This window comes from Rhinichthys klamathensis, unplaced genomic scaffold, assembly GCF_029890125.1.
Source record: "Rhinichthys klamathensis goyatoka isolate OS25496 unplaced genomic scaffold, OSU_Roscu_1.1 h1tg000046l_1, whole genome shotgun sequence".
Taxonomy (NCBI): Eukaryota; Metazoa; Chordata; class Actinopteri; order Cypriniformes; family Leuciscidae; genus Rhinichthys; species Rhinichthys klamathensis.
This window is the reverse complement of record NW_026606593.1, coordinates 2,575,724-2,602,634: the sequence shown is the minus strand read 5'-3', so window position 1 is coordinate 2,602,634 and position 26,911 is coordinate 2,575,724. Positions and strand designations below refer to the sequence as shown.

At 37.8% G+C, this 26,911-nt stretch overlaps 1 protein-coding gene across 4 annotated transcripts; it reads left to right on the top strand.

The window, feature by feature from the left end:
* Positions 1–2,773: 2,773 nt before the first annotated feature.
* On the top strand, positions 2,774–21,795 carry rsrc2 (arginine/serine-rich coiled-coil 2). Of its 4 annotated transcripts, XM_056247371.1 has the most exons (10): positions 2,776–2,876; positions 8,149–8,189; positions 8,483–8,562; positions 11,300–11,497; positions 11,594–11,746; positions 11,845–11,961; positions 17,543–17,619; positions 17,713–17,969; positions 19,817–19,906; positions 21,427–21,795. In XM_056247371.1, the coding sequence occupies exons 4-10, from the start codon at positions 11,379–11,381 to the stop codon at positions 21,613–21,615; spliced, it is 1,002 nt and encodes a 333-aa protein (XP_056103346.1). In that variant the 5' UTR covers positions 2,776–2,876; positions 8,149–8,189; positions 8,483–8,562; positions 11,300–11,378; the 3' UTR covers positions 21,616–21,795. The 4 variants fall into 4 exon arrangements, with proteins under 4 accessions (XP_056103345.1, XP_056103347.1, XP_056103346.1 ...); XM_056247370.1 differs by lacking the exon at positions 8,483–8,562 and having other exon boundaries at positions 2,774–2,876; XM_056247372.1 differs by having other exon boundaries at positions 2,774–2,876; positions 8,149–8,562; positions 11,322–11,497.
* The last annotated feature ends 5,116 nt before the right edge of the window (positions 21,796–26,911 follow it).

The window sequence follows — 26,911 nt, the reverse complement described above, 5'->3', positions numbered from 1 at the left end:
TCAACGAATAAAAACTAGACGAAAATGTTAGATAGTGACGATTTGGGAAGCGATCCGTCAGAACTGATGTCCTGCGTGTGTGGAAGATGCGCACATTTGTAGGCTACTGTAACGTGATCTACCCCGCGGTCATAAAACGTTAAAAAATGTGAACGTCTGGGAGAATGAGTAGAGCAGACATATAGATCTCTGAATAAGAGTGACGATGCAAAAAAGAGCTTTATTCGGTGCGGTTTTCTGTGCGCACACACCTAACCCGAAGCGTGCAGTCATGCACAATACACCTACAGCGCGCGAGTAGGCTACTGAATTGAGCTCTCTTTCGTGTCTGAATGGAGAAATACACAACAGTATGTCTAAATGTCCTTTTTGGAGAGTATTCATGTAAACTATGCTGGTTATGTCTTAAACTGTGAGTGTGTCGGATGTGCATCAGTGCAATTGTATCCGCATGTCATTGGACATGATCCGACGTCTTAAAGTGACAGTGGCAATAAACCTAATGCGGTCTGTGTCCTTAATTTTGATCAAGCAACAAAAGAAAAAGAGAAAAGCATTCACTGTTTGTTAATAGCTTTAATAAGGATTAATTATATTTAATTCATACAAATAAATATGTCTGCTTGAAAGAATAAAGAATGATGTGTAAGTAGTTATAAGGAATGCATATATCATTCATTGTAAAGAAGACTGTGTTGTACTTTAGAAAAAGTGGTTTTATTTCATTTTAAGATATTTTTTAAGTCACAGTAGTTAAATCTGTATCTGTATTGCATGTTCAAACTTAAAAATCATTCATATTAATAGGTTAATAGATGTTTTCTCCGGGAGTATATGGGTTTGGAAATTTTAGAGAAATTCTAAATTAACGCATTACAATTGAACTAAACCCATTATATTTTAGTCGACTAAATCTACTGTAGATTTAGTCGACTAAAATGTTATTGTATTTCGTCGACTAAAACTAGACTAAAACTAAAACAATTCAGATGACTAAAATATGACTAAAACTAAATGGCATTTTAGTCAAAAGACTAAGACTAAAACTAAAACTAAATCAAAATTTGCTGACAAAATTAACACTGCTTTTCAATCTAGTTATTACAGTTTTGCATGATTGCTACTAACACACAATTCATGAAACAATTCACCGTTTTCTCACACAATCTCAAAACTCAAATTGCAACCTCAAACTTCCAGGTCAAAATAAAACAAAACACTAATACACTGTAACAAAAATCTCTTATTGGGATTCAGGAATTATTTCGCAGCTCATTGTCTATTACTAATAGACATACACCACATGTTTTGTAAAATATGCACCACAATACACAGTAAAAAAAAAAAAAGTATATTCAGGATCCTATGCATATTTCATGGTCAAATATCATTACCGTATACAGTACTATAGCAGTTATAGTCTTCTGACACAGTAATTTCTCAGTTCTGCAGAAATACAGTAGGTATTTAAAATTGCTGCAATTAGGCTAACTGACAATAAGTTTAAGAGAGTAGCCTAGGCCTACTTAGAATAGTTTAATTTCCCTCATTTAAAGTACTGGTAACTGTAATTGATGATTCTTTCAGCTCTCTCTCCAGGATGCAAAAATTCTAAATTGTTGTCATCAGTTTAATGTTTAGTCATTCGTTTTGAGAAATGTGTCTAATGAATGGTTCGGAAGATTTGGGCTGAATCAGTAATGTGTAATCGAGAAAAACTGCAATGCGCTTATATTACCTAAATCTGCTATAAGTTTCTGCTATCGAGATCTTCTTATTGATTTCATTCGTCTGATGGCAAAAAAGGTCTGTCCATGATGAAGTCGACTAACAATTACGAAATAAATCTCACACATGTATACCGACGCAATTAGATTTCTCAGAGGACTTCTAAATTAGCTGAGAAGAAGCAGTAATTTTCCAATTCACCAACAAATTGGAAAAACAATTAGTAGGACTAAATGAACTGGGCTGTGTTTTTGACCCACAAAGAGGCAGTTCAAATAGCTTTACGCTATTTTTTTTTTTAAATCTCACCACATTGAAGCACCGCTGCTGAAAAGCAGTAGGCCTACTTGAAAATGCTTACATTTATAATTTCTTCTGTAATGATTATGGTGTGGCAAAGCTTTTTCTCCAAACACATCATATATCTTCATAATCTATAACCTGTAGTTATAGTGTCCAGCGGCAAGTGGCGCTGTGCTTTTGCAGCTTTGTGCGAATATCCGAAGAAGAAGACAGAAACATCCGGGTATTGTTGTGCCACCGCTAAAGAAACGGATGAAAGACGGATAGATCTTTACGAGTTCTACCGATAACTACAGCCTTTCTTTATTCGTTAACATGGCGGCAAGTACATTTGTTTGATTATTGTTTGGGCAAGATCGTATTCGACAGAAGCACATAATTAATGAAACAGCGATTGATGGGCTGCACTCTGTACTCGGAAAATGGCGGATTTCATATTCTAAGCTAAATAGAAAATAATTAATCGCACGGCTCAAAACAATGCTGTGAACTAAAATGGCAACCTATTGTGTTCAAAATTTTAGTGTCAACAAGTAATATAATTTAGTTGGAATCTGCTATCCAGCACGCAATGCACACAAACATACGGCGATTAGCTGGATAATTCGACTTACCGTCTTTAGTAGTCGACAACACTCCAGTGTGAATGTTCATAATCGAGTGTTTTAATGCTTTTCGTATTCTTTACATTGTAAACAAAACAGTAAGGCTCGATGTTTATATTGGTTTTGTGATTTATCAGGCAAATGACGCTGAGTTCGGGTTGGAAACCTGCAAAACATCCAGGAGCTCGAAGCATTGTTCACGGTCCAGATCGCGCTCAGTGGAGCGGAAGCGCAAGTCAGGTAAACCAGACTTACTGATGATCAGTGTTGTGTGTAACGCGTTACAAAGTAACGCGTTACAGTAACGTAACTACTTTTTCGGGTAACAAGTAGTGTAACGCGTTACTACTGAAAATTTGGTAACGAAACGTAGTTCCTTTTTCAATTCCGCACAACGTTACTTTTCCCATGGACAGATTTGACAGCAACACTGTCTCCTCAGCTGTGCGCTTGCAATCGTCACAAGCTCCACATGGTAGCCTACGTGACAGAGGCTGGTAGCAAAACAATCAATTCTGTGAATTACACTGCGCAAACAAAAAGTAATACTCCCACCGGATGAAGAAGGGTTGGCTCTCCACAGAACATAAAATATTAATTGTATTGAATTTTTCGTGTTCGCATTTATGAGGAAAGAAACAATGTTATGGACGTAACAGTTCTTCGGACTTGACCGCTCTGAAAGCGGCACTAAAAGACTGCTTTAAATCTTTCACAGAGACCTCAAACAGGCATTTAAAACACCAAATATTAAGGATTGGCATATCAAGCAAAATAATATTCGATGATTGCTCGAAAATCGTACCTCTACCCCCACATGCTTACAGTATAGACGGGGTTCGCTCAAATCCCGCTCCGATATTAAATTTCTCTGTATAGACTGCGTGTTGTAGCCTAGTCATTAAAGAAAACGATTTAGTTTCATATTTATGTTTAAATAAAATAATTTATTTTTTTATTTCATCAATGTTGATTATATGAAAAGTGTAAAGCATGAGTAAGAGCATAAGATGCGCAATCGGGAGACAAATGGAGTGGGCAGACATGATTTTGACCACTTCATTAAGTTTGTTTTTGTAGAAAGCCTTTCTTTAAAGTGAATTTCGTTTTGTATTAATTGTATCTTAATTTTAATCAATGTTTCATCAACCAATTGTCTTTAATAAATAAGCAGTAAATATAGCAGGCAATATAATCAGGACTTCTCAGGAGCTCCGTGCCGGTGTTCTGACGATTTGTGCTGCCTTGTCGAAAAATGCTACCGTAGTGCGAATCGATCTATATTAATATTATATATTATATGAAATACAATTATAATACAATTCTAAGTTATGAGTAGCTACTGTATACTGTAGACTACTGTTTTTATTTTTTAAACGGTGTGAAAAGTAAAAATTATTATCAAATATTGACTTGTCAAAGCACACCTTTCCTTAGTAACTGAAACTTTCAATTATTCTTCTTCAGCTGGCTGACCGTACAAATATTCATATGGTAGTTATCATTTTTAAAAGAAAAAATACTTTATAACACATGAAAATTTACCTTTTGTTAAAAAAACTGAGTCTGCACATGCGCATAACCAGTAAGTAGCAAATCTCGATGGGTAGCATGAATCGTCAGAACACCGGCGCTTGGACTGAGCTCGTCTCATAAATGAACCGAAACTTAGCGCAAGCTACTTGCCTCAAAGATCTGAGAAATATATAGAAAGCTTGAAATGTGTACTTTAAAACAAAACTATTCAAAACGAGAGAAAACAGACTATCTGCTTATGTAATCCATATGAAATGTGCATTTCTCTCTGGCGCGTTCACTACTGTGAAGATCGCGAGTCAGCATCGTCAACTTTATCTTTGCAGCCGACACTGACTGACAAAGAAAACACTTGTTTATTAATAATGTTTATGTTTATGTCTCCTTGCTATATTTGATATTCGATATTCATAATCATTTCTTTTGCCGGTTCTTTGTGACATTTTTCATGAACGCGTCACCACCGCTCAATAGTTAATATTGTGCTTTGGTGTTCAGTTTATACAGGTTTTTCAAATGTTATTTAAGTAAATATATATTTTTTTTCTATCTCAAAATCTCTCTTTTTTTCTAGTTTTTTTTTTTTCTAGTTTTTCAATAAGTAGAGTTCATAGTAGAATTTTATGTAGGCCTACACATTTAGGAACAGATATTGGGTTCTGCCCAAAGTCAAGCAACATAAAAGTAACGTAAAAGTAACGAGTAACATAAAAAGTAACATTCCAAAGGGGGTAACTAAGTAAAGTAACGGATTACTTTTTTAAGAAGTAACGAGTAACGAGAAAACACTACTTTTTAAAAGTAACTTCCCCAACACTGCTGATGATGACATGTTGGTGCAGTCCAGGCCCGGGTCGCATTTTTAAGTTTAAGGTTTAACATTTTTAAGTTAAACCAACAATTATGTTTTACAGTGCAGGTTGAATTTATGGTGCGTTCAAGTCATGTCAAAAAGATCGTTACGAGTTGAATTCGCATGAACGCCACCACAAAGTCGTAAATACGAGTGGGATGCTCTGGATTGTCTTTAAAGGGATAGTTCACTTTGAAATAAATTTTTGGTATGTTTTAGCTTACCTCAAGGGCATCCAAGATGTAGGTGTCTTTGTTTCCGCAGTAGTTTAAATTGATATTTTTAGGTCAAACCGTTCTTGTCTGTCAGTCATATAATGCAGGTCTACGGTCACTTCCTCAAAGAGCATGCACAGAGAAGTCCAAATTAAACATGATTTAATGACTCGTAAATGTAAGTACACATTGATGGCCTACAATATGAACAGTATTTATATCGTTTTTACCTCTTGTAAACACAGCCACGACCAAGTGTTCTGAGGGCGCCGGCGCTTCGGTCTTTTCCGGAAAGCGCCGGAAGTGATATCTCGCGCGTGTACGTCACTCATACAATTGTTTTTTTATTTTATTATTGTTTTCTTTTACGACGGTTTAAACATCCCGGATAAGCGCAAATTTAGTACCATTTTAATTAGCCGTCTTACCTACAATCTTTGTTCTGTGTAAACAATGAGTGACGTACACGTGCGCGAGAGATCACTTCCGGCGCTTTCCGGAAAAGACCGAACCCGCGCCCTCAGATCACTTGGACATGGCTGTGTTTACAAGAGGTAAAAACGATATAAATACTGTTCGTTTTCTCACACAAACCGCTCGTTTCGTGTCTTAGCCCATCAATGTGTACTTACATTTACGAGTCATTAAATCATGTTTAATTTTGACTTCTCTGTGCATGCTCTTTGAGGAAGTGACTTCTTCTGCAAAGAGAGATGACTTATTTTCTACAACATTGGCAAGGTGATATTTAATGCCTACTTGACAGTCTAGGTCAAAAGAGCCCACCCTCATATCTCTGTGACGTTCTTGCGTCTGGTTATGGCTTGTTCATGTTGTTTGGGTCTTCTAAATGGTTGCTAGGGTGTAGCAAGGCAGTTGCCAGGGTGATACCTATAGCCAGTTAACACCCTTTTTAAAAGAGCCCACCCACACGTCTCTATGATGATTAAATGCTAAGATGCTGTTATTAATTTAGCTTTACGGTTGCTAGGGTGCCCTAAATGGTTGCTAGGGTGCCCTAAATGGTTGCTAGGGTGCCCCAAGGTGTGTCAATGGAGTTGCTATGTCATTATTTATTGGCTGCTTGCTAGGCAGAGAGGGAGGCACAACACCTTCTCAATGACCTTCTGATCTGGTAATATGATCTCTCAAATTTACGTGCCGATGTCAAAGTGTGAATTTTAGGCCGTTTTTTCCCGCCAGATCGCAGTTTTCTCCTCAATACAGGTTATGCCCAACATTTATATTGTCTAGCAGTATTTGAGATAATAATAGTGATGCAGTGCTACACAAGTAATAAATTAGCTGTTATTTCCCCATCAGTCACTGATCTTCACTGTCTATCCTTGACTAAATTCAAGCATTTAAAACCAAGGAGTTTATATATTGCCTTATTGAAGGTCCTACCTCAATCTTGAAAGATGCCCAGTAATAAAGTAAACTTTTTGGGTGGCCAATGACAGTTTAGGGCACTACATGGACACTCCACTGGCTGCATTGTGCCCAAAAATATAAATTATGATCAAAATAGTCTCTCCTTACCTTGTCAAGAATCAAATCCCAGCTTCTGTTAGCCTTGAGTCCATCTAAAAACTACTATGCAAACATCTAAAGGTTCTTTTCTTTTCTCATTTATTAAATTCTGCGGCGGTAAGAAAATAATTAACAAATAATTAAAGAGTCTGCTGAATTTCAGATACATTACCGTTAGGGGTGGAACAGTACACAGAAGTCACGGTTCGGTTCATACTTCGGTTCAGACATCACGGTTCGGTACGATTTCGGTACAAGTGAATAGCAAAACAAAAATGCAGAAGGCTTTTTTATAAATGTCTTACGCCTTGTATTTTTTAAATAAGTTTTATTAATAAAGGCATAGAACCAGTTTATTTGTAGTGCACTGACAGTAGTTTTATATAATTAGTTTATTAATTAAATGATTAAAAAGACGAAAAGACCTTGAGATATGTTTGGTAATTGTACCTGAATGAATTTAAAATTAATTTGCTATTTCAGATCAATATATTTGTTTTCCTTCATTTTAATTAACCCTAACTTTATTCTCATCTGAATTATAAATAGTTGATTTCCGTATAAAATAATACTACCATTCAAAACTTTTGTTAACAGTTGTAGGTTACAGTTTGACAAGAGTTTAGAGTGTGACAAAAGCACAGTTGTGTTTTATTGCGAGTGTACACAAATATAAGTAAACAATTTGCAGTTTTAATGATGTCCTGTAGGAAAAAAATGACGGAGTATGTTTTTATGTTTCCACTGTTCGATCGGCCGTGCCTCTGACACACACATACACTGTTCGATCGCGCGATTCGCGCCCGCGCCTTTCTCTCTCTCTCTCTCGCACACACACACACACACACACACACTGTTCATCGCGCCCCTCTCTCTCTCTCTCTCGCACACACACACACACACACACACACACACACACACACACACACACACACACACACACACACTCCAGCATTGCAATCTTGATCGCAGCCTGTTCATTGCTGCGCTCAGTCACACCAAAAGCGAATAGAGCGAAATTTATCGCTATTTAAGAGTTGTTTTTTTTTTTCGTACCGTGTATTCTCCGTGCAAATTCGTGCACCGAACCGTGACGCCCGTACCGTTTCGGTTCAATACGAATACATGTACCGTTCCACCCCTAATTACCGTGCCAGTGATGACTGTGGGCCTCTTCATCAGATGCATGATGAAAAAGTTCAATTTCACCAACCTCTGTTTTTACCAGGTTGCTATTTGCTAAAGGCTTTTATGTTCTCTCCCAACTTTGTTTCAATAGGAAACCGGTCAGCAGAGGGAAAAAAAAAGTTACATGTCAGTTGAATCCTCCAATGTCCTTCAAACAATCATTTATTTGTATCTTTTTGTCTTTTAGGAGACAAGAGACACAGAAGAAGCCACAGCAGAAGCAAAGAGGTAACTAATTTTAGTCCATTGATGTCATGTAGACCTAAATTAAACTGGTCACATCATCATCAGTAGTTTTACAGCTGGCATTTCTAGTTTTAGCCGGTGGTAAGTATGCAGCTTAGACAGTAAGAAATGAAATGCCAGACTGAGAGGAAAAGCACTGATATAATCACAAGTGCATGTAATATTAAATAATATTCATGTTGATAACAGATGGAGAGAAATGTCTGTTTGGGAGCTTTTTTAACGTCCTGTATTTTAGATCATATGATAACATTTGTATAATAAATTACACTCAGCGTGCTAATGCACGAAGAGACACTCTGAACAGAAGACGCTGCTGACAGATAGCAAAATTATATGCCTACTACCTGGACAGGTAACTATCAGTCATTTAAACTTATTTGCCTATAAATAGATCTCTTTTTGTCTCACAACCCCTTTTTTTGTAGATACCAGCTCAGAATTGCAAGGAAAAAAATGAGTGGTCATTTCTCATATAAATGCTTGCAGATTTGCAAAATGTTATAATCTGTTTTAAAACCACTGAAATAAAAAATTTTTAAGATGAATTTGGTCATAATTGGCTTTTTACGCTGTACACAGTGACCGTGAGTTCACTTTCAATGGGAGAGCCGGGCAGGAGGTAGAACAGGCTCGCTCACAGGAATCATGCCACTTTGTTGTGTACAACCGCAGCCGTTGAGATTTATTCAAATTATATTATATTTAATATTTAGTTAACCTATTCTGCCCTACAAATCCTAAACACATCTTTTTTTAAATTGTGAAATCTGCAGTGAAGTGTTGTTTTAGTTTGAGTCTTAATCATATTTAATTTTTTTTAGTTTGCATGTTAATTTTAGTTACTTGCAAGTAATGGTTCATGTGCTTTTGTCATTTTATTATTATTATTTGTTGTTGTTTTTAAATATTGCTCTTTAGGTTTAATCTATTTTACTTTACGTTTTAGTTATTTATTTCCAGTTAATAGTTTTAGTTCTACAACATAAACTTAATTCAGTATATTGTCAACTAATATTTATGTTTTATTTGAGCTTTTTCAATAAACAGTAATATTTTTGGTTTCATTTGGTGACGTAGTAAGTTACATTGTACTTACTCATATAAGAAGCGAGTAATGTTAACTACATGTACATACTATAGTGTTAGGGTTTGGTTTTGGTTTATTTACTTATAATTATGCATGTAGTAACTACGTCACTTTAAAATAAAGTTTTACCATATTTTTAATTTAGTTTACTATAATAACCCTGCTGCAGTAAATATAAGATCCACTTTAACACAAACTTTAAAGCCATTTTTGTTTTGCCTTTGTATGGCTGTATTATCTTTGCATTTCTCAAATGAACACCCACACATTTATGGAGAAATAAATGCCATTACACCTAAAATTTATAAATACCTTTTATTAGCTCTCACTTTCGTGCAACACAATGCGATGTTTAAATCATGTGTGTAATCATGTCAGAATAGGATTTTTTCGTTTACTTGCACAAGTGGGCATCATTAATTATTACCATTTCAGCCACTTGCGCTTCCGTGTTTTACATTGCTTACATGTATGGCAGTGCCTGTACACATAAGAGATGGCAAGATTGCAAGAAAAGTTTTTCTCGTATCATGTAAAATGCCCTTTAAAGTCAACATGAAACAGCATTCCCAACCCTATTTACTTTATCTTGAATTGACTCAGTGGACTACTTGCGCTTTCTACTTATCGCTACTCGGGAGTTTCCAGTAACAGCGTTCAGTGCGCCTACATAGACAATTACTCATGACAACGCAGATTATTACTACGTTTTTTGGCTGTCAACTGATTAAAACAATGAATCATGATCTCTGCTTTAGCATGCATTATCTTGAACCTGCTGAAATGTTCCTATAAATATATTTTCTTTCAATTCAGAGTAATAAATCAATATATTTCCCCCACTAACCTGCAGCAGTGCTCGTCTTCTCATTAACAGCATTTTTCTTTTACTGAATATATTTCATACCTGTTGAGTTTACATTTTTAAATTAATTTGAATGATAAGGATTGCTTGTGTGCATTGGTGCTCTTATTCCAGTCTTTTAAAATAGTTTAATATTAATGCGCACGATTAAATAAATCTAACAATATTTGATATTTAATTCATCTTTAACGGTAATGCATTGACAGCGCTACTACTTTGAATAAAAATGATTAATTCTGTCTTAAACGTAAATACAGTGAAATGACTGACAATGAAAAATGAGACAGATTAGTGATTAAAATATTTAATAAAAAGAAATGTTTGTACTGATCGTATACATCAGGTCACACACTTCAGCATCGCGGTCACTAGTTTAGGCGAGCTCTGACGACCTGTGGTTTTCTCAGATCAGCTTGGGTTGGATTAAAACATTACACTGTAGTCATCAGAATATCTCTTCTCCTGTCCATATTTTTAAATCATCTTGCTGACACTCATTTAGGGAAGCGTTTAGTCAACTAGGTGACAGCACATTGAAAAATATACATAACCGGAAACAAATGTGTTGCACTCTTTCAAAACGGAAGTGCGTCACGAAGCTCAGCGCAAGTAGTCCACAGAGGTCAAATCTGAGCTTGTGGTCAGATATGTGGAGATGTATGGAGGATATAAATGTAAAATTAGGCCATATTTTGAGACTCTCCCTGCTGGGAAACAAGACAGTGGCTAGCTCAAATTCACTCAACAAATCCCAAAGCTATAATGTGACCGATTAGTCGAGGAGAATAAGACCAGGAACATGCAAAGTAAATGGGGTGCATTTTGATTTCATGTTGACTGTGTAAGAGAAAAATGAGAAAAGAAAATGCCAGTTCAAATGAATGAAATCTCACAATGAAGATGATGCCCTCTGGTAGACAGATCTCCCGTGCTTTTTTTTTTTTTTTGGTATTGAACTAGGTGTAAATGTGCTGGTTAAGTGCACTCATTTGTGTTAAATGTAACTGTACATGCTGCACTCGGATGGTGGTGGAAGAGCTTTTTAAATAATCATTTAAATAGTGTTTTTCTTGTCAGAATTAAGTTTGTTGTTAAATCAACTTACTAACTCTCTTTATTGCACTATTTTCCTGAAAGAGACCAATTCTTCTTAAAACAGGCACGGAAGAAAGACTCTGAGAAAGCTCTGAAATGTCAGAGTGGATCAGAGGAGCAGATGGAGATGTCAGATAAAGGCCGAGACAGGCTGTCTGAAGAAGTGGAGGAACGACATCGCAGAAAAGACAAGAAGTCCTCCAGACCGAGAAGCCTATCAAGATCACGTTCAAAGGAAAGGTACTTTCATTTGACGTTTGTCATTTTGATTTGATTTCATTCATGCAAAGTGTCAGTATGTGAAGGCTTAGATGTGAATTAATGTTTTCCCCGAAGACGACATCACGGTCGAAACTGGGACAAAAGAAGATCTCGCTCACGCAGTGGTGAACGGCGATCGAGGAGTCGCGAGAAAAAGAGACGGGCCAGGTCTCGCTCAAACTCCAGAAGCAAACACAGACATCACAGCAGGAGCCGGAGCAAGAGCAGGTGGACAAAGATTTTGTGTTTGGGATCTTTTTTGTGAGTGAAACTGAATGAAAATGCTGATTTGTGCTTAAACCGTGAGATGGTCCGATTTTATCTAGGGAGAAGAAGAAGAGGACAGAGAAAGCGCGGAGAAAAAGTCGCAGTCGGTCAGTTAGCCCTGTGACCTTCAGGGGTAGAAACACAGCCATGGATGCTCAGGAAGCATTGGCTAGAAGGTAGAGTGACATCTGTTGCCTGGAAGCACAAAATAAACTATTTGGACTTTATACACAGTATATAGCAGAAGTGAGTACGCACCTGTGCAATATTACTTCAAATCACCATGAAATCAAAATGTGCCCTCATAATCTTTAATGAAAATAATTTCCCCTCCCTCTTGCAGTGACATCTCCCTTTTCTTCTCTGATGATGTGTTTACTGGCGAGAGGGCGGGGCAACCTGTCACTCACATGAGATCCACCAATAGCAAACCACCACCATCCAATCAATTCCCAATAGACAAAATCAAGTCCCGTCCTACTTTTTTTTTTTTTCTTGCCCTAGAAGCCATTTCACTCGATATACGTCACAATAGGGAAGAAAAGACTCTCGCATCTTCTTTTTCATGTTGACTTATATCACCTTACAGTAATTGCATTACTTCTAAGTTAAACAGGTCTCCTCACTTTTTTTTTTTTTTGCATTGAGTTTGTACCTTGTGGCCTGTTTTTTCAAGGTGTTTGTTTTCGATTGTTCATCAGAGGAAATACTTGTCAAATTATAATTAAAGCGGGTTTACTCACTTTTGTTGTATACTGTGTATGTGTAGATATACTCCCAGAAAAGGTTATAACTGTTTGATTAGAAATTTTGTCAAAATCGGTTGTATTTCCACTCTACCTAACAGGTCGGATTCACGAAACATTCTTAATTTCTAACTTAAGAAAAAAATATCATATTTTGTTTTCCCAAAAACCTTTCCCAAGAATGTTCTTATTTTTTTTTTCTTAAGATTGTTCTTAAAGATCAAATTTAAGTATTTGTATTCCTGAAAAAGAATGTTCTTAAAAATCATCATAAATAACTTCTCAAAGGTAGGATAACTTCCAACCTGGCTTAAATACCCAAATGTAAGATGTTTAATGAATTTATTGGGTTGTTTCAAATATTAAGCAGTACAACAGAACACTAGCTAAATATAATGCATATTACTGAATAGTACCATGAATGTGGACGAGCACTCAGTCTGAAGTGACACCGATTGATCATTTGCGCGTATATGACGCACTCAAGAGGAGTCTCAAGAGGAGTCTCAAGAGAAGCCAGGTTATCCTGCTATATTTTTCTGTTGATATGAAAAATCAGGTACTTCTAGCAACATAACGGGTGAATGATGTATATGATGTATATTACGATGTTATGATGAATTTGCCTTTCTCCACTGACGTACTGAGTTGTTCAAAGCGTTTCTAAGGATGCTGATTTTTAGAAGGCAGACTGAGATGGCGATTGGGGACATGGTTTGTGTAACATTATTAGCTGTTTGATAAAATAGTCAAGCAAAGGCTAATCAAATCAATTACCGTTATGTGTCCGACGTTGTAAAGAGCGATACCATTGTGCAGCGTTTACCTCAGTAAAGTTGAATGTGAATCTCTGAGCTTGTCGGAGTGGAGGCGGAGCTAATTTGAATATTCATATATCCACGTTTACTAAATGAAGCAAGGGTAACGTTAGTTACACTCAAGCTATTTGAAGCATGAAGAACTTTTTTTCACAGGAAAAAACTTTTAAATATGTCATTTTGGTGATCAAAGATGAGTTTTAAGGGATAAAATTATCGACTACAGGGGGACTTTAAAATAGCGATTTTAATTTGACATGACGCATAAAAAACACGATGCTGAGTGATTAACTCTCGTCAAACCAGTCGCGATGAAAATTTGTACGCTTATTATATCTACTGTAATCTGCAGGCAGTGCAAAAAGACGGGCTTTGAGGTGTTTTTCATTCAGCGAGTCTTCAGCAATTAAGCCAAATAACAAATCATTCAAAATAGCATATCAATCAAATAACACCTTTCATTTTCTTCTTAAGTAAAAAATTTTTAAGATGTTCTTAATAAAATATTTGAGAACTTCTTAAGAATTTTTAGGAACATTCTTACTAACTTTTTTGTTTTAAAGAATTGTCTTTTCTTAAGATTTTCGTGAATCCGGCCCCAGTTTATTAAAACAACATACACTGAACAAAATTATAAATGCAACACTTTTGTTTTTGCCCCCATTTTTCATGAGCTGAACTCAAAGATTTAAGACTTTTTATACATACACAAAAGGCCAATTTCTCTCAAATTTTGTTCACAACTCTGTCTAAATCTGTGTTAGTGAGCACTTCTCCTTTGCCGAGGAAATCCATCCACCTCACAGGTGTGGCATATCAAGATGCTGATTAGACAGCATGATTATTGCACAGGTGTGCCTTAGGCTGGCCACAATAAAAGGCCACTCTAAAATGTGCAGTTTTACTGTATTGAAAAAACAAAAAAGGTTGTTGATTGTGGCCTGTGGAATGTTGGTCCACTCCTCTTCAATGGCTGTGAGAAGTTGCTGGATATTGGCAGGACCTGGAACACTGTCGTATACGCCGATCCAGAGCATCCGAAACACATTCATTCATGCTGACTGCAGGAATGTCCACCAGAGCTGTTGCCCGTGAATTGAATATTCATTTCTCTACCATAAGCCGTCTCCAAAGGCGTTTCAGAGAATTTGGCAGTACATCCAACCGGCCTTACAACCGCAGACCATGTGTAACCACACCAGCCCAGGACCTCCACAACAGCATCTTCACCTCCAAGATCGTCTGAGACCACCCGGACAGCTGCTGCAACAATCGGTTTGCAGAACCAATGAATTTCTGCACAAACTGTCAGAAACCGCCTCAGGGAAGCTCATCTGCATGCTCGTCGTCCTCATCGGGGTCTCAACCTGACTGCAGTTCATCGTCGTAACCGACTTGAGTGGGCAAATGCTCACATTCGATGGCGTCTGGCACTTTGGAGAGGTGTTCTCTTCACGGATGCCCCCCCGCACCCCAATAGAGAAAACTGCACATTTTAGAGTGGTATTTTATTGTGGCCAGCCTAAGGCACACCTGTGCAATAATCATACTGTGCAATAATCATGCTGTCTAATCAGTATCTTGATATGCCACATCTGTGAGGTGGATGGATTATCTCGGCAAAGAAGTGCTCACTAATACAGATTTAGACAGATTTGTTAACAATATTTGAGAGAGAAAGGCCTCTTGTGTACATAGAAAAAGTCTTAGATCTTTGAGTTCAGCTCATGAAAAATGGGGGCAAAAACAAAAGTGTTGTGTTTATAATTTTGTTCAGTGTATAAGCAACTTACTGTCTCAACAACACCTCACAAACCTGTAGTCTCTTCATACTAATGTGAACACTGCTAAATGCTTTGACATTTGTTGAAGTAGAGATGAACTTTTCTGAGAGGGTTTTATCAAGCTGATTGTTAGTACAATAAGCAGGCTTTCACACTGGCAGTTTAGTCTGATAAAGAGCACGGTTTGCATGACAGATTAGTTATGTTGAATGCTGATGTGCGGATCAGCAGGCAGACTTGCTATTTTTCCATCCAAAGTTGCGAATTTAACTTGTGCGCAAAATATGCATATCACACAAAACGTTTGGCAATAAAGCACCATTTCTGTCCTGTTTGTTCAAGAGAACAAAACTCTTAACTTCCTGGGAAGTTGGTGCAAGATATCCGTTATAAAAATGGAAGCTGCTGCTTTCGGGAAAGCAACGGTGGCTTTTTTCCATGCATCATAAATCACTTGAGCCTCAAAGCACACAGATGCAACACAATAAACTGATTTCATATTGACTTGCGTTCGGATGCCTGGCGTATGAAAACACAATCCTGAGAGACACTTTCTGATGACAGACTTTGGCTCTGGCATTTCAGAATGATCAAACCAACATTTGAGAAGCTGTGCAATGAAACTGATCTGCTGGTTAGTCCAGTTATCCAATCACGTCCTCTGTTTATTCAGTAAATAATGGATAAAATTATCTGCCTCAATTGAGCGCATGTGCATTTTTGTGCATTTCCATCCAGCGTTTTTGCGTTTTTAATGAATTGCTTACAATCAGCTGTATCCTCAAAAAAAGACTTTGATCAGCATAAAGCCACCTTCCCCCAGAGATCTGTTAACCCTCAGACGTTCTTCGTTTCGGAGTCACATCCTGGGCCTTCCCGGTCAGAAGTGACCGGACACCTAAAAATGAAACTTCCTCCATCCCAGTAAAACCAATGCAATTTATTTTTGTTCTATAATATTTATTCTTTTTAATTTAGTATTTTGAGACAATTTGATTGAACGTATTAATATTTATGCAATATTTATGGTACATTTTTTGCCATTGAAAATAATGATTTTTTTATTTTATTTTTATTTTATTTTTTATTTTTCTTCTATGCAGTATTTTCGGTTAAAATAGAGACTAGGCTTTCAGGAAAAAAAAAAATCAATTTATTAAACATAAAATTAAATAAATCATGTTATTGCATGGGTTTACCACTAGATGCCTGTATAGCTCTAAATGGAGATGTTTGTGAATTCTAGTTGTTTTTGGACCAAATTACTTTTAAGATGTGGATTGTATGTATTTTTTTTAGAAATTCTCAAATAATACTTTTTGCCAAGGTTTATAACATTTAATTAATTATTATTTTAATAATTTTAATAATTATTATATTAATTATATATATATATTATTATTTTAATTATGTTATGTTTTTCACTCTTGATGTTTTAGAGTTTCACCCCTTCATTGCTGAGCACTTTTTTCTTCATCGTGGCCGATTTGTAGATAATTTTTGTGTTTTTGTCAATTTCCCATTCATTTCCTATGGGGGTCATTTTTGACCGAAGACCAAAATCGTCACTATTTTGTTTACGACCACTTAGCATGCTCGGATCATGAACTCAATTTTTTTGTGTGTTCACATACCTAATGCCAGAAAAGTCACCAAGTTTCGTAACATTCCGATGAAGCTGTGATTTTTAAAAATTCAAACAGATTTTTTGTAATCTGAATTTATTGGTGTGTATGTGTATAAAAGTGTGTTTGTATGTGTGTGTGTGTGGGTGGGTGTGATTTTTTTTTGCACTCTTGATGTTATAGAGTATCACCCCTTTACTGCGGTGTACTTTTTTTTAGAATCGTGGCCGATTTGTAGATTGTACAGACAAAAATTCAGAGATTTTTTGTGTTTTTGTAAATTTCCCATTCATTTCCTATGGGTCGGTCATTTTTGACCGAAGACCACAAGTGTGACTATTTTTTTACGACCACTTAGCATGCTCGGATCATGAGCTCAATTTTATTTTGTATTCACATACCATAAAAGTCACCAAGTTTCATAACATTCCGATGAAGCTGTGATTTTTAGAAAATGACCGAAGACCGTCTGAGGGTTAAGTTACGTCTTGGGTCTGTTATTGCGCATAATGGAACCAAATTAAAAGAATATATATATATATATATATAGCGACCTGCATTGCGCACGCTTTGCCCGTTTGTAATCCAAAATGAATGGAAATGCACCACTGTTCTACAGAATCCAATGGGTTTGAAAGCAGACCAACTGTGCCGGGAATAATCACACTCTGATTCGGACCGCAGCAGACGTGCCCAGTGTGAAAACCACCTCTAGCAGATCAGTGACGTTTAAACTGCTTTCTAGTCGTCATGTTCAGTAAACACATTCACTTCACACTCTTAGGTTGGAGAGAGCAAAGAAGCTTCAAGAACAGAAAGAAAAAGAATTGTTGGAGAAACGGCAACAAGAGCAAGCAGCAGGCAAGTCACTCCCACAAGTCACATGGCTATTGGTGTAATGTCTTGACATCTGACCCGCTCCGTCTGATGTTCTGTTGGTTGTTTCTCCACCAGCGGCTGCTCCACCGTTGAGTGATCCGGTCACCACTGCTCCCAGTCCAGCGCTGAACGTCGCAGCTCTGCTGGCCTCGGGCACACAGGTCACTCCCCAGATCGCAATGGCAGCTCAGATGGCAGCGCTTCAGGCCAAGACGCTGGCCGAGACTGGCATTGCTGTGCCAAGCTACTACAATCCCTCAGCGGTCAACCCAATGAAGTTTGCCGAGCAGGAAAAGAAGAGGAAAAAGTTGTGGCAGGGGAAGAAAGAAGGGGTGAGGACAAGAGTTGCTTGCTATGTGAGGGATAATGTACATCCAGACGGTTGTTATCACAGAATAAACCCGGACAGGGAGATCAGGATCATCAGCCTGAAGGGGTTTATTCTGCGATAACAACCGTCTGGATGTACATAATCCAGTTATTACATGGCTACTTGTCACATAACTAAACATTTAGAAATGAAATATTGATCTGAGTCAAAATATTTTAATAGCTCTTTAAACGCAAAGCTTCCGCGGAGAGAGCAGTTGCTAGAGCGGCAAGTTCAAACTAGACGGATATTTAAGGATACGGTATAGTCATACCACTTATTACACTGCATTTCACCACATAAATAATTATGGGGATAAGAGATATTGATTTGATATGAAACTGTTTTAAAATCATACCTGTTTTATATATCTTAAAATCCATTAACAAAATGGCAGCAGCTGCGTTTGTACGAAACAAGTGAGTCTGCGATACCCGGATGATATAATTAAATAACTTTACACAAAATATTGATTTGAGTTTTAATATTTTATTAGCTCACCAAACGCAAAACTTCCACGAGGAATAAAAGTTCCTAGCAAGCGTAAAGCGCTGACTTCTGTTACCTAGATGCGCCTGTGTTGTTAGGTTTTACTAGAGGCGTGTAATAAATAGATTTTAGCACAGGGTTGTTGCCAAGTTATATTGTTAAATTGTCAGGTTATCAGTTAAATTGTTTGGATGGGTCGTTAGTTCTGTTTCTTACATTATACATTTTATACAATACAAAACAAACACAGTCAGATGTGGGGGGTTGTAAATGCACATAAATATAAATAGCTGTAAATCTTAAACGGAATTTGACAATTTTGTAAGGCTAGGCCGCTATAGTGCAATATAACATTAAAATGGTTTAAATGGAAAATTAAAATTCTGCCATCAATTACACAGCCTCATTTCGTTCCAAACCCTTAAGTCTTTTATTCATTTTCACGACACAAATGAAGATATTTTTAATTAAATCTGAGATTTTTGTCTCAACCTTGAAAGTCTGTTCAGCCAAAACACTGATGCTTCAAAACGTTCATAAACAGATTGTAAAATAAATCCAAATGACTGGAGCGGTTTAATTCAAGTCTTCTGAATTGCTTTAGATGGTGACCAGATTTGATTTAGGCTTTTATTAACGTTTACGTGTAATATCTCTTTAAACTACAGAACCGTTCAGTTGAATTCAAAATGAGCATGCAGTGTCGTTGTCTGTCTTGTTGGACTGTGTTAGTGTTGCAAAAAACATGCCAATACAATACAGTTTAAGAACATGATACACATTTATTTAAAATATTATTTATTTATTATTTACATATTATTTAAACAAAGTTTTAGTATTAGCATTTAATTCAGACAGAAATAGTTATTAGTAACAAATATCTTGATCGATTTATTGCATCCTAAAATTATAAAAGTACACATTTCTTACAAAATCAAACACTCCAGTTCTTTTGATTTGAAAAGAAATCGTGCTTTACTTTTACTCTATGAAGGCCTGTTTTCTCTTTATGATCATTGGTCAATCTCTTAAATGGGTTCAACTAACAAACAACCAACAATTGAAACAGAGATAATCATGACGTTTGATCGTAAAAGCACCCTAACAGGAAGTGCTCCGTTGGAGAGACGTCATGTAGTTTAACATTCATAATCTTGTCTCATAACTATAGCCTTTATTAATGGCAGACAATAAAGAATGCTGAATTTTGTAAATACAGTTTTGAGCTTGATAAATTATTTTCATTATGTAATAGTATGTTTTCAGAGCATTTCAGACATGGAAGCATTTGTCCAGTATTAATATATGTTTATGTTGTAGGACAAGTCACAGACAGCTGAGCTTTGGGAGAAGCTGAATTTTGGCAATAAAGACCAAAATGTGAAGTTTCGCAAGCTTATGGGAATTAAAGTAAGTGTTTTCCTGTATTAAATATTACATTATCTATTTAAAATGTTCTTAATATGTGAAATGGAGAATTCTCATATTTTAAAGGGGTCCTATTATGCTTTTTTAACCCTCTGGGGTACTTCATTTTAGACTTACACTCAGGACCCTCGGGTCAAAAATGACCCGGAGGGCGGCATTAAGATACATTTTATTTGAGTAAAATCAATGAAATATATTTTTGTTCAATAATATTTTTCTTTTCTTTTTTGGTGTTTTGAGATAATTTTATGATTTATAATTAATATTTATGCAATAATTAAGACCCATTTTTCCCCATTGAATATAATAAAAAATTTATATATATATATATATATATATATATATATATATATATAATTAAAAAAAAATTTTTATTAAAGCTGTATTTCATTTTAGAGTCAAGTCTAGGCCTCATGAAAGCAATTTTTGAAATGAGATCGGAGCCATCTGGTGGACACACTGAGCATTTTTATCAAGCAATAGCACATTTTTACCACTAGTGGATTTACAGCTCTCTGTAGAAACCTATGGTAGAAACACTTTAGTGATTTTTTCACATATTGTTTAATTTTTTTCAGGTTGTTGATTTGAATATATAATAACAGATTCTCAAAGACTATTTTTGTCATTTAAAAAAAAAAAAAAAAAAAAAAAGTTTTTGGTTGGTTTAAATGGTAATTTGAAGTGGCAGTTTTACTTTATAATACAGTCAAACCTGAACATTGCATTATAAAGAGAACAAATGGAAAACATTTTGTCACCCATTGTTTTAAGAGATTCACCCCTTCACTGTTGTGTGCTTTTTTTCTGCATCCTGGCTGTTTTGTAGATTGTATGCACAAAAAAACTCTATTTTCAAATTTTTGCCAATTTCCCATTCATTTCCAATGGGGGTCATTTTTGACCCGAAGGTCCTGAGTGTGACTTTTTTTTTTTTACGACCACTTAGACTTTTCAAATCCTGTCCCCAATTTTTTTGGGTGTTCATATACCAAGTACCAAAAAAGTCACCAAGTTTCGGACCATTCCGATGAAGCTACAATTTTTAACATTTTTTTTAAAAACGCATCGGAACATTTTTGTCCCGAAGTACCCCAGAGGTTAAACATGTTCAACTTTCTTTAGTCTGTAATGTTGTTGTTTGAGTATGAAAAAGGGTCTGCAAAGTTACAAAGCACAAAGTCACTCCAGCGGGAGTTATTCTCTCTATATCAGTGTCACTGTTTCTGAACTCCCTGAAACGCCTCCATTGTAGTCTTCAGTTTTCTTCCGGGAACAAACACGTCACAAAATTCCTCATTTAAATAATTCCTGCCCAAGGCAAACATAGAATAAGGTTGAGTTAGTAGTGTATTGAAACGGGTGGCTGTGGTAAAAGGCGGGACATTTACCAAACTCGCTCGAAGCAGTTCAAGCCCAAAAACAAAATCAAGACTTTGAAAAAGGGCATAATAAAGTCCTCTTTAATATAGAAATGTTCTGATTGATTGTGTTCCCCATAGGGTGAAGAGGAAGGCACTTCATCAGGAGCTACTAACGAAGAAGGTCTTAAAACCTTGCAGCAGCAGGAAGAGATGTTTCGCAACCTGGACGTCCAGTACGAGATGGCCCGCTCACAGACACACACGCAGAGGGGAATGGGCCTTGGTTTCTCCTCCTCTTTTTCATCAAGGGGCATGGATGCTGTCTGAACATTCTGTACTTGTGCTTCTCGTCTCTGTAAATTCTGGCCGGTGTTGCCCCTGTAAATCTGGTTTGTACGTGCTTGTAGAGAATGCTGGTGCATTAGCTTGCATGTATAATTCATCAGACCTGTTGTTTTATTCATTTTGCAAAATTCACATGTAAATACAGTTGATTGCACAAACATATATTGTTGCTTGGTCTCTGACAAGTGTTTAATATTGTAAAGCTTCCATTTGGATTTTGGGTGGGGAATGTGATTGTATATTTCACTGTGTTTGTACTGAAACTCCCTGAAGCTAGCGATTCCTGAAATATCAACGACCGGCGACGGGTGTGAATCCATTTCTGCCTTGGGTACTAGGGGCGATGCTATATTGTTAATGCTTTATTGCTTTTAATAAAATGGTTACTACGGTACATAAATATATTAAGGGCACAAATTAACATGGCAGACATTTCATTAGTTTCGGATGGGAAACAAAAAACCACACCAATTCATTTCACACTTGAAACAATAAAACAATTTATCATGTAAAATACTTCTCATCATAAATGAAGATCAAACATTTTTGATATTTGGCTTGTTCTTATTACGTTAAGAGAAACTGACATTAGAACAGCTGAAATCCCCACTTTTAACACCATTTGTGCGATCTTAGATTATTGCAGTGTTACTTGTGATTCTTAATGGGCAAGTTAAACCTAGCTAGCTTAACTTAATAAAATATGCATACCATCCAAATAGTTAGAAATAGCTGCTGCTGTGTGTGTTACAGCTGAAGGTCAGCAACACACCTATATTTGCACTTGTTTAGTGTGGTCATTAGAGAGTTCCCGAATAAAGGTTTCCTAATTTTTACCTTTTGGCTGATGTAATCTTAGTGGTAAACTGACGCTCAAATAGACCAACCTATTAAGTTAAATAGGTGGACACAACCATAATGATTGATATACTAAATGTAATAATGGGTCTGATTTAGTTCCCTCATAATGTTTGTTGAACCGTTTCAATCAAAATCCAAAATCAAATTGAAAAACATTTAAAATTCATCTTCAAACTGAAGTGCCTCATTTAACATGAATATACATGATTATTGTGATTACTATATTAGAAGTGTATAAGACTAAAATTAAATCAACTTAGTGCACTTTTGGGAAATTATAATTATGGATTACTATAAAATGAATACAAAATGTCTTTTTTCCCTTATAAATTGAGTTCATTATGCATTTCTCATAACATTATTAAAAACATTGTATTCACAATTTTATTACATTTTGATAAAAAATTATTACATTATGAACATTTGTTACATTTGACTTGCATTATGTGCAGTTATTACATTCTGAGTTGCTTCAGCCATAATGGATAAACCGCTCTTCTAGTCTCAAACTTTTTTTAACGGACTGGTCTTACATCAGGCGATATTATTGACTGATTTGATTTGTGGATGTGATTGTTCTGTGGAAAGCTGAAATGGTGGCCACATACACCTTTAAAGTAGATGTACGCCCTTTATCTTATTATTATGTCTTGTAAAAATGATAAGATGACACAGACAGCACATCTCACCGGGTCTTCATTTTTCCTCCAACACAAAGACCATTTACTTTAAAGCATAGAGGCACCTGGTCGAAGGGGCTCTTGTTTCTGCAATCGTGTCCAAAGCAATATGATTATTGTCTGGCCGTCCCGCTGACCTACCAGATATGCAATATCGTGCCCATCGCCTGAGATAGCAGGTCCCTGCTTAACAGAATCACCCACGGGGGGGCTAACAGGAGATTTATTAACTTTGGAAACCATGGATGGTTGGGCCAGTTCGTTGCAACCAACAATATCACCCAGAGACATGGAGTCTGTGATACATGCTTTTATTTCATCAAGATTAGACTACTGTAATGTACTATACTTGGATGTCTCACAGTCCCTACTGTCACGTCTTCAACTGGTCCAAAATGCTGCTGCTAGATTGCTGACAGGAACAAGGAAAAGAGAACATATTTCGCCAGTATTGTTCTCTCTCCATTGGCTTCCAGTTAAACATCGTATTGAGTTCAAAACACTGTTGTTTGTTTATAAGGGATTGCATGGACTGGGTCCTCCATACATCTCTGATCTCCTTTCAGCCCACCATAATGTTTTTAGAAATCTCAGGTCAACCAGTAGTCTACAGCTGACTGTCCCGAGGACACGTCTAAAATTAAAAGGAGATCGTGCCTTTTCTGTGGCTGCTCCACAGCTTTGGAACAATCTCCCATCTTATGTAAAGACTGCACCTTCATACATTGATTTTAAATCGTTGCTTAAAACCCATTTATTTACTGCTGCTTATTGTCATAAGCGGCTGTAGTGGTATTGCATTGTTTTGTGCATTGTTTATTTGTGGTTTTATGGATACTTGTCTACACTTTGTACAGCACTTTGGCCAACAGCTGTTGTTTTTAAATGTGCTCTATAAATAAATTTGACTGACTGACAATGAATCCCTTCCCTGATCTTGTGCAGCACCCCATGATCTTGGTCAGGGGAAAAGCAAATTTGCCTCCCTTTGGCCAGCGACTCGATAGAGCATCCCCTTCCAAGGAGTCATTGGTCAGCGAACAGAACTGTGCGTTCAACTCTGAGGTCCTCTCCGCGGACTGCTCCGCCTCTGGACAGCATGTCTGCAACGCAGTTCAGACGACGAGACGTGGACTGCTCGTATCGTCAGGAAGCACTTGTCTGCCCATAAGAATAAAAGTCTTAGCATCTGAAGGAGAGGTCTTCTCGGGTCCTAAAAACTGTACCCGACCCGAATCACTACTTACCCGAACCCGACGTGCATAAATTATTTTTTTTAAAGAAAAACCCGACCCGAGACAGACCCGATAAAATTAGACCCGAGTCCGACCCGACCTGACCCCATTTCCTTTAGAACCCGACTGGACCTGAACGGCATTTACATTGTGCACAGCCTGCAGCCCTGCGTTTCTCAAAAATGCACATTTAGACGCGCAAGTGTAAGCGTGCCGAAGTGCTAAAATGTCAATCACACTGTAACCCATTACGTCCTATAAAATTTGGCATAATGTTATTTACCGGACCATACGATGATTAGAACCACCATTCGTTTTCCGGATTTTTTTTTTCGGAATTTCTGTTATCGCCTCCATGCTTTTCTGACAGTGTCGCGTATTTTTAAAATTGATTGACAGGCCTGGCTAAACGACAATTCAAATACTTGCATTTAGTCAAACATCCATCCACATGATGGCGCACTAGTTCTTCTTGGCAAAGGGAGGGGTTGGTTTATGTGGAGCGAGCAACTGATTAAATAAATGCGGAGGTAACCCTGCTTATGCTTATAGCCCATTTGCACGTAGAAGCGCGGATTCGCTCTCTCACTTAGAAAAAGTGAGAGAACGGTGTCATAGAGTTGTTTTAAATACTGCAATTTTCTTAAATGCCCAACATAGTTTAAAAGAATTCGGGTCTTCTCGGGTCCATTTGGAAAAGGCATATTTATTTTAAATTACCCGAGACCCGAGGCCACTAATACTGAACCCGACCCGTGTCCGAGACACTCGTCGGAGTTTTGGACCCGAACCCGCTCGGGTCTCGGGTCGGACCTCGGGTTTTCGGATCCAAGTGGACCCGTGAAGACCTCTAATAATCTGAAGCTGGCGAGAATGAATACCACCTTGGTGATTGATGTACGATACCGCTGCCCAGTTGTCCATTTGAATGAGAACATGGCGTTCCTTCAAGAATGGAAAGAAGTGCTGCAAAGCTAAAGATACTGCCTTCAGTTCAAGGAAGTAGATATGCAGCTTCGACTGCGCACTCGTCCAAGTGCTGTAAGCCAGACGGCTCCCCAGCCCATCAATGAGGCATCCGTCATCATGACTTTTCATCTGACCACTCTGCCCACGGAAACCCCTCGCTCGTACATGGTCCTGTCGAGCCAAAGGGGTTAATGTGCGCATACAATTGCGAGTCACCATAACGTGCAGCTGGCCACTCTGCCACGCAAGGTGTGGCACACAGGCTTTTAGCCAAAGCAAAAGCGTCCTCATATGCAGAAGTCCCAGCCGGCACACGACCGCTGCAGCTGCCATCAGTCCCAGTAACCTCTGAAAACACTTCAGAGAAACGGATCCCCTGGCTTGAATATGGCGAGGGCTCTGAGCATGGACTGCACACGCACCTGAGACAGGTGGCTCGCATTACACGTGAATCTAGGTTCAGCCCCAAAAACCCAATGCTCTGCCAAGGTTGAAGTACGCTTTTCTTCGCGTTTAGAATTTAGCGTTTAGCCCCAGAGATTGTAAGGGGTCCAGAAGCTGATGCTTGTGGCTTTCCAACACATCCGGATACTGGGTATGATAAGCCAGACATCTAGATAATTTAGAATGCAAATTCCACTCTGCCTGAGAGGAGAAAGCGCCACGTTCATGCACTTTGTAAAGGCACTCGGAGCTAGGGCCAGCCCGAAAGGGAGGACTTTGAACTGATACACAGCGTCCTCAAACGCAAATCTCAGAAAGCTTCTGTGACGAAAGGCTATTTGGATATGAAAATCAGTGTCTTTTAAATTCACTGACACTAACCAGTCCCCAGGTTGAATGTGCACATGGATCTGTTGCACAGTAATAATTTTAAACAAGCTTTTCACCAGTGCACGATTCAGCTGTCTCAGATCCAAAATGGGCCGGAGACCTCCGTCGTTTTTGGGGAATAGAAAGTAGAGGCTATATAGACCGCCTTCCCTGTGCTTTGGTGGCACTATCTCTATCGCCTGCTTCGCCAGGAGAGACTGAATCTCTGCTCGCAAAATAGACGCATCCCGATCTGGCACCACTCACAGCATCATGCCACAGAAGCGGGGTGGTCTGCGTACAAAACTAAAGAGCCGTTCACAATTGTATTCATTACCCACTCCGACACCACCGGAAGCGTGCGCCACACGTGACACAGCTTGATGGCGGGATCCTGGTTATACTGTGCAAATGAGAATGAGGAGGAAAAGACCCCTTTTTCTGAGATGTTTGCTTTTATTGTTATTGCAAACTTTATTGGCAAACCATTATTCAACCCCCCACTCCTGTCGCCTGAAACCAGCAAGGGATGGGTGTAACACAGCAAGACGAACTCTCTTGCTCTGTGATCCTCCTCCGCTTCGATGGGGAAAAGCACAGGAACGAGGTTGGAGCTCAGTCGTAGGGTTTGATTGGTGGGGTTCCTGCCTGAAGTATCTGGACTTGGGCTTCACGGCAGGCTCCGGGTCCTTCTTCGAGCCTGAAGAAGATGCAGCATAT

Excerpts from the sequence above, each read along its gene's own strand:
- rsrc2 (XM_056247370.1), top strand. The coding sequence starts at position 2,778 with ATGACGCTGAGTTCGGGTTGGAAACCTGCAAAACATCCAGGAGCTCGA. Across the intron at positions 11,747-11,844 it reads AGGAGCCGGAGCAAGAGCAG|GGAGAAGAAGAAGAGGACAG; the intron begins GTGGACAAAGAT and ends GATTTTATCTAG. Across the intron at positions 17,620-17,712 it reads GCAACAAGAGCAAGCAGCAG|CGGCTGCTCCACCGTTGAGT; the intron begins GCAAGTCACTCC and ends TTTCTCCACCAG.